Raw genomic sequence first — 14,234 nt, forward strand, 5'->3', positions numbered from 1 at the left:
TGCATACAACTAGTGAAAGATGGTTAGAGGTTCACTTTGGACCTTTAAATGGGAGGTTGTTGGGATAAAGACTAAAGGCCCATTTAACCTTCCGTGTATAGTATACGCACATTATTTAGTTGTACATGTAAATGCACCCTTTCGTGCCCTAAGTATAAATACATTTTATTCTTCGTGTACCAATACATTGTTGATACACTCATATCAAATCGTACTTTCACTTTGCTCTCTCTCTCTGACTCACTCTCACTAGCCGTCACACTCACGCAAACTCCTCGAACTTCTATTGCATCCAACTGAGCTCCAACATTTCTAATAGCTCATTTACTTGACTCATAATCTCCTCCTATTGGGCTGCATTGACTCAACAGCTTGTGGATGCAAAGAACTTAAGAAAATCAGTCATTTACTGCTGCTACCCTATCTCAACAGCCTGTAAATGTTGTCACCTACTGTTGATTGGTCTTCTCCTGCCCCTGGCTGCCCCAAAAGGTCCTCCAATTGCTACAAATCAGACCAGCAACATCTCCTCCCTCTCTCTTGCAAGGTGAATCCACTAAAATGCCTCTTTCCAGCCTCTAAAGACGTTCTTTAGTCTTGCATGGGCATTTTGACAAGTGGCAATGTTTCCAAATGGTTTTTCCAACATTATCCATAATTAAATATTAATTTTCAGTCTTGAAATACTGAAAATTAATCTAATAATTATTTCTGAGCCCTAAAAAATCATCTAACTGGCCAATAATAAAATAGACCAAGCAACTTCCATTCCCGAGTGTCTCAGTGCCATCTTTGACGATTAGTGTTAAGTACCATTAAACGCCACTTCTCTAGTGTCATCAACTGTCACTTATGGCCAAATGAATGACCTAGGCCAACAATTGGCACCAGATACCACCAAGTGCCTATGCAGCCTAACTTATAGCAACTCTTGCCTTTGACATCTCGTGATTTCCTCAGGCCTTGGGCTCGTAAATTTACTCTAACCCTAGTTACACCTCACATATGCAACATTCATTCAACCATGTGATTAAAAATTAATCCACATGTTAAGGTTTAAAAAATACATGTCATGGTGGTATTTTGGCTGTTTACAGTAGAAAACAGCAAGTAGTTTTGAACTGTCTGCAATGTTTTGGACTGCATTATGGGTTCTTCTTCCACTGACAATGCTATCTTCAACATCACTAAGCTTGATGGTACGAATTATGCCTATTGGAAGACCCAAGTTTGGCAGGTATTGGTGCAAAAATCGCAGACAAAGCCACTAAGGATGCATGGCGAGCAGCCTGAAACTATGACTAATGACGAATGGGATGAGCTTGATTAGTTATGCAAGTCCACCCTCATCTTGTCTCTCACTGAACAGGTGCATTACAATGTGGTTGAGGAAGCACAGAGTGCTTGGCAGCTTTGGGATGGAATTAAGAACCTCTATGACAAGAAAAGTCCAGCAAGTTAGATATATTGGCTGAAGCAACTTATGGACCTACGCATGAAGGAGAATATGACAATGTCTGCTCATTTGAGCCAGTTCCATGCTATTCTCAAGAACTTGACTTCGCAGGGTATTACCTTTAATGATGAGGTTACTCCATTGTTTTTGCTTGGGACTCTAAGTGAGTCATGGGATATATTCCGCAATGCCTTATGTGCTCCTGCTACTATTTTGAACTTGCCTAATGTAGAGAGTGCTCTTCTGCAGGAAGAGATTTAGCATAAGAACTTGGATGCCTCTCATGTGTCGCATGCTTTGACTGTTAGAGGTAGAGATGGTAATGGCAAGAATGACCATGAAAATGGCCGTGGCAAAGACTTGCAGAAGTCTAGGTCTAAGTCGCATCGCAAGTCTCGTGGGAGAAATGCTAATGTGACATGTCATCATTGCGGTAAGAAGGGTCATATACGCCCACAGTGTCATGAGTTACGCAATGAGAAGCACAAAGAGAAGGGGAAAGACAAAGTACAGGAAAAGTCCTCTCATCACAACATTATACCTCTGAAATCTAGTGTGAAAATTGAGAAGATAAATGTCATACAGACTGATGACTCCGATGGAGAGTACATACTTGCAGCTAGTTCTTGTGATGTTACATCGTTGACCGATGTTCACTCTATGTATGCGCAGTGCTGGCTTTTGGATTCTGGTGCTTCATTTCATGTTACACCATGCCGTGAGTGGTTCCACTCCTACCACACTGTCTCTGATTCAATTCGCTTGGCTGATGACAGGTCACTTGCTATTGTTGGCATTGGGGATATACGGCTGTAGTTCTCTACTAGCAATACTTTTCTGTTACAAGATGTACGTCATGTACTTGCACTTACACGCAGTCTTATGTCTGCAGGGCAGCTTGATGATGTTAGGTTTCCTGTTTCATTTGGGGATTCTGCCTGGAAGATCACCCGTGGCAGACTTGTGCTAGCTAGAGATGCCAAAGCTGGCAACCTCTATCCTCTTGTAGTTGATGGATCCTCTGTTGAACATGTTTTGCCAGTGGGTTCCATCCCACATGTATCTCTTTGGCATGCCCATTTGAGCCATATGTCCTTGAAGGGAATGAAAATGCTTTTTGGTTTGCAGTATTTACCGCCCCTTGACTACACATGTTTTGATTCATGTGAGCATTATCTTTATGGCAGACAGACTAGGAATACGCATAAGAAATCGGATAGGACATGCATAAGTGAGCCCCTAGCATTGGTACATTCGGATGTCTGTGGACCCATACCCTATCACTCTATGGGTGGTGCAAAGTATTTTGTGATGTTCATTGACGATTTTTCGCGTAAAGTCTGGGCTTACCCCATTAAGCTTAAGTCCGAAGTCTTGGTTGTGTTTCAGAGATGGCTTACATTGGTTGAGAACCAGACTAGGCATAGATTGAAATGCCTTAGGACTAACAATGAAGAAAAATATGTCACGTTCTTTTGAGCAACTATGTGACGAGAGGGGTATTAAGCATCAGTTGACCGCCCCCTATACCCCACCCCAGAATGGTTTGGCTGAGCGGATGAATAGAACCATCCGAAAGCGTGTACGCAATATGCTTAGCCATGCAGGCTTACCACAGAGCTTCTCGACTGAAGCGGTCACTACAGTTGTGCATGTCATAAATAGATCACCTTCCAGTGGTTTGGATTTCCAAGTTGCAAAGGAGATATAAACTAGGAAACCTCCATCTTATGCGCATTTACGTGTCTTTGGATGTGAGGCATTCTGCCATGTATCCAAAGACAAGCGTACTAAGTTGGATCCTAAGAGTGTCAAACGCATTTTCCTTGGCTATGGAAATGCAGGCGAGATGGGTTACCGCCTCTGGGATCCACAAGCGCGGAAAGTCATCCGCAGTCATGATGTAGTCTTCCATGAAGACAAGATGCATAGGCAGTCTTAGAGGGTGGTAGAGATACGCAAGGTTATATTCCAGGAGGAGCCACGTGCTCCTACACAGCCAGATGGACAGCCTGCAGCAGCAGTTGATACACATGACCAGGGTGTTGGACCAGCCACAGAGCCTGCCGTGAGACGGTCTACTAGAGATAGACGTCTACCTGATAGATTTGATCCCTCGATGCATTATGTCTTGGTTACAAATGCAGGCGAGCCTCTCACCTATGATGAGGCTATACGTAGGGGTGACAGTCACTCATGGGAGAGGGCTATGCAGTCTGGGATAGACTCCTTGCATAAGAATATAACTTGGGATTTAGTTGCATTGCCTCAGGGCAAGAAGGCTTTGCCATGCGAATGGGTGTACAAGCTGAAAAGTACCCCTGGAAACCCCAAGCCGGCTTCTAAGGCAAGACTTGTCGCTAAGGGTTTTAAACAAGAGCATGAAATTGACTTTGATGAAGTCTTTTCTCCTGTGGTCAAGATGACCACCCTACACTTGGTTTTGAACTTAGTCGCGCAGCTTGACTTGGACATGTATCAGATGGATGTCAAGACTACATTCTTGCATAGGGATTTGCATGATGAGATATACATGGAGCAGCCTAAGGGCTTTGCAGAACCTGGCAAGGAGCACCTAGTATGCAAGTTGAAGAAAAGTCTTTATGGCTTGAAGCAGGCCCCTAGGGAGTTGTATCATAAGTTTGATGCCTTTATGTAGTCACAGACCTACAACAGGAGTGCTATGGATCCGTGTCTTTACATGAAAACAGCACGTGATGGCTCCTTGCTTATTTTGGTACTTTATGTGGATGATATGCTGATAGCAGGGAAAGCTCATGATGAGTTGGATGCTCTTAAATCTCAGTTGAAGAAGAGCTTTGAGATGAAGGATTTGGGACAGGCCTCTCATATTCTTGGTATACGTATTAAGCGCGACAAGCATCAAGGACTACTCTACCTCTCACAGAGAGAGTACATTCATAAAGTCCTTGAGCGTTTCCACATGCAGAACCTAAAGCCTATTGACTGTCCATTACCTTCTTATGTGAAGGTTTCACAGGCCGATTGTCTGCAAACAGATGAGCAGAGGGCCGAGATGACCAAGATCCCTTATGCATCAGCCGTGGATAGTTTGATGTATGCCATGATAGCTACTCGTCCAGATATTGCCTTTGCAGTTGGTATTGTGGCACGCTATATGGCTACACCTGGCAAAAAGCATTGGAATGCCGTAAAGGGTATCATGAGATTGAAGGGCACAGCCGATATGTGTATTTCCTATGGCAACCACGATACAGGAGTTGTAGGCTACACAAACTCCGATTATGCAAGACATATAGATAGTAGGAAGTCCACTTCTGAGTATGTCTTTGCCTATACTGACCGTTTGGTTCATGACCTTGGGATTGATACTATCCCTACGCTGTATTCGGATTCTAGAAGTGCTATTCAACTGGCCAAGAATCCGGTCTTCCATGCGAAGACGAAACACATTGAGGTGAGGTATCACTTCATACGTGGGGTCATGAAGGACAAGTCTCTTGACCTTGTCAAGATCTCCACTAACGAAAATCCTACAGATCTGTTGTGACGAAAAGCCTCACTGAGCGCTTTGCCTTCCTTAGGAGATTGATGGGCATTGGATAAGATGACGTTTTTCCTCATCCTGTTGTACATGTATACATTGTACTGTCTTTTCTTTTTCTTTTCCCTCCTCACTAGGGCAGATTCACCTTTAAGTGGGAGATTTTTGGGGGTAAAGGTGCCTCTGCCTAGCCGCCCGTATCTTACTACACTGACAGTACCCGCCACTACACACTGCAAGTGAAGGGCACCCATCACCGTCACTTTATTCTTTTTTTTTTTAGTAACAGTTTGAATAAAGGAAGACACGATCACGCATTGTGACTGTTGCAGTTCCCATAGCTCACTTCCAAGCAAGCTACAATCCTTCTCACCTTTCATCAAGAGCCATGTTATCTTCACCGAGCCAGCTATCTTTGTTGAGGATTCTTGTACAGAAGCCTCTTTTGTGACAAGTTGGCATGAATAAGGGCTATATATGCTCCATTTCCCTTCCATTGTGCAGAGCCCTTCAAAGCATCTTTCTATTGCCGCATCTATTCTCACTTGTGCACCATCTATTCCACAAGTTCCATTTCATCCCCCACCATCTCGTTTGGTGGTTTCCTCATATTGAGAAACCACTTCTTCAATTTATACACTTCAGTTAGGGTTTCGTATTGACAGCCCCAAAAAGAGCTGGTGTTCACATTTTGACCACCTTTTCAATGGGAGCCCATACAGTGGTACACCACCCTAGACAGCATATGTCTATAAATAGGCAATTACTTCATTCATTCTACACCACCTCAATCATTCTTCACCCATCTTCCTCCATCACTCCCACACTCTTCTCTCTTTGCTCCATTGCTGCCCATACCCCTATTGGAGGGCATCGCGATTCATGGTTACCCTTCCTCTTCTCCTTCAGGCACCGTGTCCCATTAGAGGCTCCACCCTAAAGATATTGTCCAACCTAGGAATTCAAGCTCATTCTGCATATCCTCCAACTGGTTGATGTGCTCCTACATAGAGGGGGAAACATCAATGAAAAGCATTTGAAGTTTCTTCTCTAGGGTGATACGGTGGGCAAATGTCTTCTCGTGATAAAGGGAAGCTAACACTTATGCTGCAATCCAAAGTCCGTGCACATGGACAAGGAAAGAATCTTGTAAGGTCATGAAAAGGAAAGACCGAGTTCTAGAGTTGAGGCGACCCCATAGAGCAGCTTGGTCCATCATAGAACCAATATAAGGATCCTTCAGTAGCCAAGCAACAGGGGTGGTAAGAAAATCCCAAAGATCAAAGGTGTCGAAGATGCACTCCACTTTACATGACCAAAGAGAGTAGTGTGATCCATCAAGTCGATCTTTGTTTGGTAGGGAAGGAAGCAAGCACGGGAACTTGAACAGGGGATGCCATCATGGCACTATGAATAAGAGACAAGCCCTATATGAAATATGGAGAGAAGCACGAGGAGATGGAGGAGGCTCTGATCTTCTTGACCTAACAAAGGGAGAACAAGCCTTTGAATGCTGATCTTCGCGTCACTCTTCACAACGGTCCTAGTGTGACTGCCTCTCAAGAGAAGGGAGAAGCTCCTCTTTGACATCGTCAAAAGCATCGAATCAGTAGTAATCCATCTCCAAAAACCTACAAATACACTAGAAAAAGATTTGTGTTTTGGTGTTGGAACGCTTGAACAGAGCGAAAACCATTTATGAGCCTCTTCAAAATGCTCGGACAGTATGCAATGAAATTTGTGAAAACAAAAGAACTAATCAATTTATGTTTCAGAATGCTGCTAGAAGCAGCCCAAACTTCCCCTGATTTTTAGCATGCATGTGTTGTCGAATCATGCATAACAACTGTTTTTGATTTCTTTTCCATGCTACAGTAAATTCTGAACATGTGTGTTATCTGCACTCATTGCAAATGGGTTGAAGGGTTGACAACTTCCGCTATTACAAAATACACAAGGTGGCTTTTATAGCCTTATGATCAAATTTGGTGCAATTTAGCTCCTCGTGCTTTGAAAACCACTTCATGGTCTCTCATTCCAAAGTTCAAGCCTTTAGAACCATTACGTTTCTCCAATGCTTAGTCAAAAAATAAACTAAGTACACATAGCTGCCATGCATTTGACTGCCCACAAGAGAGAGGTTTTTCCTCTGAAAACAGATCTTGAATAAAACGGATGAGCTCAATTTACATTCATGTCACCCATGACATGATTCAGTACTATGAAATCATGGCAACCCACAAGGTATTCTAGTAACTGCAAATTAGAGAGACTTACATGCTAACCGGTTCAGTTTTAAGTGCTGTGTCAGTGATACTATCAGGGGCTTGTCTTGCAAGCTGCATGCGAATCCATGTTATGGGAGGCGTACACATCCAATTGTTGATGTTGGAGGCCGAAGATTGAACTATAGCTGCGCAACGTTTGGAGATGTTAAAGGTCATGCTTCCATAGGCCTCAATTTTAGGACACGGATGAGATAGTTACTTACGGTCTTTCAAAAGCTGAGTATGCTGGAGAGCAATGTGAGAATGATGGTCACTGCCAGTTGAAGTCGGTGAATAGCTACACGGATTTACAGCAGTACCAGGCATCAAGGTCATTCCAGAAGCCAACACTGCTGTCACCGTCATAGCTTCCAGACTTGAGAAGGTGCAATAACCTTGTAACCTATGATGAGGCGCGGACAAAAGCCAAAGGCACGCATTTATGCTCAATTTTGCATACAGTCCAAAGTCCCTTTCCCATCTGTAACTGTATACCGGAGACTGAAGGAAACTAGTAGACTTTCCCCTGAAGCATACTCCCGTCCGTGAAGAACGGAGCGGTTGATGTGCCCACCCCCACACACACACACACACTCTCTCTCTCTCTCTCTCTCTCTCTCTCTCAGAGAGTGTGTCTGTGTCGCCAATGTTGTCGCTGAGAGATGAGGATTCGGGAGTACGGGTTCGAGCCCCTGCAATATAAACTGGTTAGCTGGGGATGCTGGCCAATCCTGCTAACCGCGCTGTTCGCGTCATTGTATAGCTAAGGCTGGTTACACATTAAGTGATGGACAGCGAGGGCTTGTTCCGAGTGTGGTTATATACTTTTTGAAACTGGGTGCGGATATACACTAAATAGCCGCGGTTTGTAAAAAAATATAAAAAATAAATTTATAAATCTTTTGATTGGTTACAAATGTAAAAGTGTATCTTTGTCCGCCACATTACAAAGTGGGTAGGGGAGATTCCCTGTTTAAAAGTGGGCGGAGAGTTCACCTCTTTAGCAGGTAAACAACAGATCATGTCTTCTCCAGTGTGTAAAGGATTGTGGACGCCCAACCCTTAAATAAGTGTTTTGATTGGTTAGAGCTTACAAAGTGAGCATCCGTCATTTGGTGTGTAACCAACCTAATGCATACTTCCTGCATAACAAATACACTAGCGCGTTGCAGAACGTTAGGCCGTTTCGCGACATTTGCTGTCTCAAAGTGGTAAGTGAAGTTGCCGTGCGATCGCTCAACAATCCATTTCTAATATTTCTCTCTCCTCTTATCCCTCTATGTTTCTCTCTCTCTCTCTCTCTCTCTCTCTCTCTCTCTCTCTCTCTCTCTCTCTCTCCCCTTTTTTCTCTTCCCACTTTTCCTCTTTCTCTCTCTCCTTTTATTCTCCCCCCTCTCTCCTCTCTTTTCCTTTTCTCCCTCTCCTCTTTTTTCATTTTTTTAATTCTCTCTCTCTCTCTCTCTCTCTCTCTCTCTCTCAAAGTATGTAAATTTTATCTTTTCCATATATATAATTTTCTCTCTTCTCCTCTCTCTCTCTCTCTCTCTGCCCCCTTTTTTTGTCCTCCCTTTTCTCCTAATTTTCTTTTTTCTCTTCTCTCCCTCTCTCTCTCTTAAATTTTATATTCTCTCTCTCTTCCCCTCTCTCTCCCTTCCTCTCTCTCTCTCGAAAAATATTTAAATTTTAAAAAGACTTCTCTTTTTTCTTTTTCCCCATTTCTCTTTCTCTTTTCCTGTTTCTTCTTCTTCTTCTTCTTCTTCTTCTTCTCTCTATCTCTCTCTTGCCACTTTTCTTCTCTCTCCCCCTTCTCCTCTCTTTTCCTTCTCTCTCCTCTTTTATCCATTTTTTTTCTTCTTCTCTCTTTAATTTTTTTTCTTTTCACTTTCTTTTAAATTTTATCTTTTCTCTCTCTATAATTTTCTCTCTATGTTTAAAATTCTCTCTTCTTCTTTTCTCTCTCTGTCTCTCTCCCCCCCTCCTCTCTTTTCCTCTCTCTCTCGCTCTTTCTAATTTTATATTTCCTCTCTCTATAATTCTCTTTCTCTATATTCTCCCTCTCTCTTTCCCCTGTCTCTTTGTCTTTTTCTCTTTCTTCTTCTTCTTTTTTTAATCTCAAAAGCAATAAGTTGCACGGTTACTTTTATTACTCACCAAAAAGGATGGACAGCATGTATGTGCATAATGTTGTGTACTACCCCACCAATATAAAGAGATAATGATTCATGTAAGAAGCATTCTCTCTCACACACAAATCCATAATCTTTAAGAAGTCACTACTAAAGGTCGTGTAGTACCTTCTTTGTCACTCAACTATCCTCTCTCTCTCTCTCTCTCTCTCTCTCTCTCTCTCTCTCTCTCTGAAGCTCTTTTTAACAGCCATGTAGTGTAAGAAATGCGGGATCTAGAGCATGGAAAAACCGGAAGCTATGGAGGATGAAATGAGAAGTGTGGACTCATGATGGAGAAGACAAAGACACTGTTTGTTACACAAGTGAATTAGGTTCCAAGATTGAGACTTGGACTCATAAACACAATCTTGTGTATGTGGACAATGGCATTGACACTTCACTGAAAAGAAAAGAGTACTATCATTGCATTAAGAAAAAAGGAAGCAAGTACAATGCTTTATAGGAAAGTAGGAAACTGTAGTAGGCACCATTGTGCATATGGGATAAGTTAGCCTGCATGTCCTTGGCCCTGAAGCTCCATACAAAGAGGCTGTTTAGTGAGTGTGATTGCTGATTCTCAACACCCCTCCTCAATCACAACTAGAAAGGTACAAAGTGTGTAGAGGCTGTAATGAGAACCACATGCAAAGTGTGGGCACACCACAAACATGGTAGACACTAGAGGCTGTCGCAGAAAAGGCTAAGTGTGGGCACCAAAACATGATGGACATCCAGAGGCTGTAACAGGGGCCTCACAAAGTGTACAGGGACTGAAATGCCAAGTTATATAAGGAGTTTACAAAGCTTATGGCAGGAAGCATTAGGGCAAGGAAATACAAGGCTTTTACAACAGTCTATCAGAATTATGAGAGTACAAGGACTGATGAGTCTTGTCCTTTCGATCCTGGTGGTCTTCATCTTCATCTTCTTCTTCCTTTGCTCCATTTTCTTCTTCTTCTTTGACTGCAACTAGATAGGCCTTTTGGAATCTCTTTCTTGCGTGGCAGAACTTCTCGGTGTGTCCGGTCCTTTTGCAGAAGTCACAGAAGAGCTGATCCTTCTTGCCTTTGTACCTGTTGCCAACATATAATGCATGCTCATCTCTAGAGGTACTTGGTTCTTCCTTAGTTTTTTGCTTCTTTTCCTCTTCTAACAGTAATGCCTGGATATCAACAAGTTCAGGATTTGGCATGTTGATTAAAGTTGTTGATACATTATTATATTCAGGAGGCAAGCTCTTAAATAGAACACCGATGCAAACATCTTCATCCATTTTAATGTTGATTCCTACAAGTTGGGTTAGGAGTCCTTCCATGTAATTAAGATGTGTGGCAAGTGATGTGCTGGACTTCATTTCAAGTCTGAAGAACTCAATCAGGAGACCATACTTTGATGATTTAGATTGTGCACCGAACAGGGTGTCAAGTATTTTCCATGTATCCTGTGAGGTCTCACAGTTATCCACATGGTGGATATAACTGTCATCTAGCTCCAATTTGATAATGGCCTGGGCTCTGTCATCATTCTTTTGCCAAGTAGTTGCAAGGTCCGCGTCTCGAGGTTTCTTCTCTTTGCCATTTGTGATGGCCCAGAGACCCTTTTTCATCAAGATGAGCTTGATGCGGGTTTGCCAGGTGTGAAAACCGACTCCTTTGAATCGAGCATTTGGAGAGTCTTTTCCCATGTTAGACTTACGGGAACAGTAGCAAATCAACTTCAGACTTATTAGATTTGAGCAGCAGAAGAGTTGGTTGAGAGACACAAGTGCTAAAAAACACTAACTGAGTGTCAATGAATATCAAATCTGCAAAGTCCTTTACTCTTTTTAAATCCAAGTGTAATCTTCCCCTTCTTGATTTGATGCTGATACCTTCAAATCTGAGTGACAGTACTTTAATGAACTTCAGAGAGTATTGCTCAGTGATTAAAATCACTGTTGATAACTTCAGTGAGAGAAACAGTGAAAAATGTCAGAATTTTGAAGCTTTGGCTATGGCTTTTGCATTAGGGTTTCTGGGGGCAGCCTGGTTTTTTGCTGATTGCAGGAGCTACAGTGGATCATTTTCAAAACTTTTTTTATCAAAATGAAGCTTGAGTGATGGGCTATCAATGCCCTATCATGATCGTCAACATCACAACCTGTAGCGATGGCGGCAGTAGCTCGAACGTTAGCAGGCGCAATTCTGTCAGATTTCCGCGATTTCCGCGATGTTGGGGTCAGGACGCAGTAATGTCGTCGATTCTCGTGCCAGGATGAAGCGTCTTGAGTAGAGGAACAACTCCCTAGAAGAAATCGTGGGCTGAAATGGCCTGATTGAGGAGTTATTGAAGCTCCAAGTAAGGTAGGTCATGTCTGGCTATGGCAGACACAGAGCAGAGATTGAGGATTTTCACAATGCTGAGCTCCAGATGGTCCAATGTCTTGGATTGATGTGATACAGGGAAGCTTTATGAGTTGGGAAATACTTTTCCAGAAGGAAGCTCCAAAAGATTTGACCTGTGGAGTGAGATATAAGCAGCTCAATTTGACAGGGTGCTGCTGGCTATGGCTGACATGGAAGCTTTAGTGAGAGTAGAGTTGGGAGATGAAGTCATGAGCTGACATTGAGCTAGATTAAGGTTGAGAGGAATCAAGAGAGGCTAGAGAAGCAATGCCATGCCCAACTGGGCTCTGATACCATGTGAGAAATGCGGGATCTAGAGCATGGCAAAACCGGAAGCTATGGAGGATGAAATGAGAAGTGTGGACTCATGATGGAGAAGACAAAGACACTGTTTGTTACACAAGTGAATTAGGTTCCAAGATTGAGACTTGGACTCATAAACACAATCTTGTGTATGTGGACAATGACATTGACACTTCACTGAAAAGAAAAGAGTACTATCATTGCATTAAGAAAAAAGGAAGCAAGTACAATGCTTTATAGGAAAGTAGGAAACTGTAGTAGGCACCATTGTGCATATGGGATAAGTTAGCCTGCATGTCCTTGGCCCTGAAGCTCCATACAAAGAGGCTATTTAGTGAGTGTGATTGCTGATTCTCAACATGTAGTAGATGATGGTCTAGATATGCCAAGCATGCATCTCCCCTTATCATTGAGGCTAGTGTCCTCTCACATGGAGCAAGACATGGCGGCCTTTGCTTCCATGTGCAAGATTCTAAAGGCCTTCATACACTCAAGGCCAACAGGTCAGGCATAGGAATCCTTAAATCTCATGCTTATAGATTTATCACTAAGGTTGCTGCCCTATGGCATGGAGCAAGACATGATGGCCTTTGCTTCCACTTGCATGATCCTAAAGGCTTCCATGCACTCAAGGCCAATAGCCCAATCACATAATTGCTTAAATCTTATGCCAATAGATTTGTAGGGATATAAAAGCTCCACAATGTGTATATTTTTATGTCTAACATATGCCTAACATGAGATCTCTTTATAGAAGAAAATTGTCTAATGTTTTATTGCAAAATTGCATAATTTACATTAACACTTAAAGTCCTTTATAAAGAATTGAAGAGACAAAAACATGTGGCCTACTCTATGGCATCCCTTATTATCCACCTAATGTATCATCTCCATTATACCTATGGGGTATAGCTACATGCATATAACTAGATATAGTTAACAATATGTGTCAAAAGTGACGATTGGGAATGGTCTTTGAGGTCTATTCTAGCTAGTCTTCTAGCTCCACACTTCAGAAGGCCGATAGCAAACACAACTTGCTATACATAAATACAAAGCTGAAAACTTAGAGTGTCAAAGTATAATCAAAGTGATGATCATGGATGGTGCTTCCCACTCTCATCTTGGCTCAACAAAGCCATCTATTGCATTACCATTGCTAATGGCTTTGTCTTTATGCTACCTAAACAATGGACACTCCAACATAGTCATATGATCAAAATAATACAAGCCAATTAGCTTCATTGCTTGCATCCTCGTATATATATAACATTTGTGTGATTGAATTAGATGGAAGTTTGAGTGTGCACACATGTGGCTGCACACACACATGCTCTCTCTCTCTCTCTCTCTCTCTCTCTCTCTCTCTCTCTCTCTCTCTCTCTCTCTCTCTCTCTCTCTCTCTCTCTCTCTCTCTCTCTCTCTCTCTCTCTCTCTCTCTCTCTCTCTCTCTCTCTCTCTCTCTCTCTCTCTCTCTCTCAAATGTCATCCATACTTACACCTATGCAAATAACATCAAATGCACCATAAAAATCATAACATTTTATTACTTATATTTCCTAGTAAGTGATTACCAAAAATTGTAAGGTTGCCTACTTATATTATATTATAAATGTATTTAAAATTTCCCTTGCCATGACATTATACAGACATTTGTAATAGCCAATGTTCCATTGTGCATATAAAGATTTGTGCAGTTCACATGGTGCAAACTTATTCCTCATCAACTATTTTTGTAGTTCACCTTCAAAAAGCAACCTATCATACATATGCAAGTGCACCACACCTCAAATTTTATGTTTACATAGCTTATTAACATAAAAAAACCTTATTAAGGCAACGGGAGGCCTAAATTGAACATGATATCAAACAACATTGGTATCTCATTGTAATCACATGCCCACTCCTATTCAAGTCACTATTTCTCTCTCTTGTGATATTGAGTGCAAAAAAATATAAATTGAAACAAAACATCTTGACAAACCAATCTTCCATTGTACATATAAATATTTACATAGATCATGAAATGCAAGCTCATTCCTCATCATCAAATGTCTTCTTGGCCCACCTTTATAAAGGAACCTATAATAAATATGCATGAATGCACATTTAGAATGAAAATCAATAATA

At 42.0% G+C, this 14,234-nt stretch overlaps 1 protein-coding gene across 4 annotated transcripts in view; it reads right to left on the reverse strand.

Moving 5' to 3' along the window:
• LOC148036780 (pentatricopeptide repeat-containing protein At4g13650-like) overlaps positions 1 to 8,053 on the reverse strand; it is a 28,150-nt gene extending 20,097 nt beyond the window's left edge. The window contains exons 1-2 of one of the 4 annotated variants that reach the window (XM_087675665.1): positions 7,474 to 8,053; positions 7,260 to 7,395 (exon numbers count right to left, since the gene is read on the reverse strand). In XM_087675665.1, coding sequence (XP_087531791.1) covers positions 7,260 to 7,395; positions 7,474 to 7,615 — 278 coding nt within the window. In that variant the 5' untranslated portion in view covers positions 7,616 to 8,053. Of the gene's footprint in view, positions 1 to 7,259; positions 7,396 to 7,473 lie in introns of those variants that run through there. The other 3 variants (XM_087675666.1, XM_087675667.1, XM_087675668.1) reach the window with 3 other exon arrangements.
• Positions 8,054 to 14,234: the final 6,181 nt, after the last annotated feature.

This window comes from Lygodium microphyllum, chromosome 4, assembly GCF_053477565.2.
Source record: "Lygodium microphyllum isolate KBCC chromosome 4, Lygodium_microphyllum_v1.1.10, whole genome shotgun sequence".
Classification (NCBI taxonomy): domain Eukaryota; kingdom Viridiplantae; phylum Streptophyta; class Polypodiopsida; order Schizaeales; family Lygodiaceae; genus Lygodium; species Lygodium microphyllum.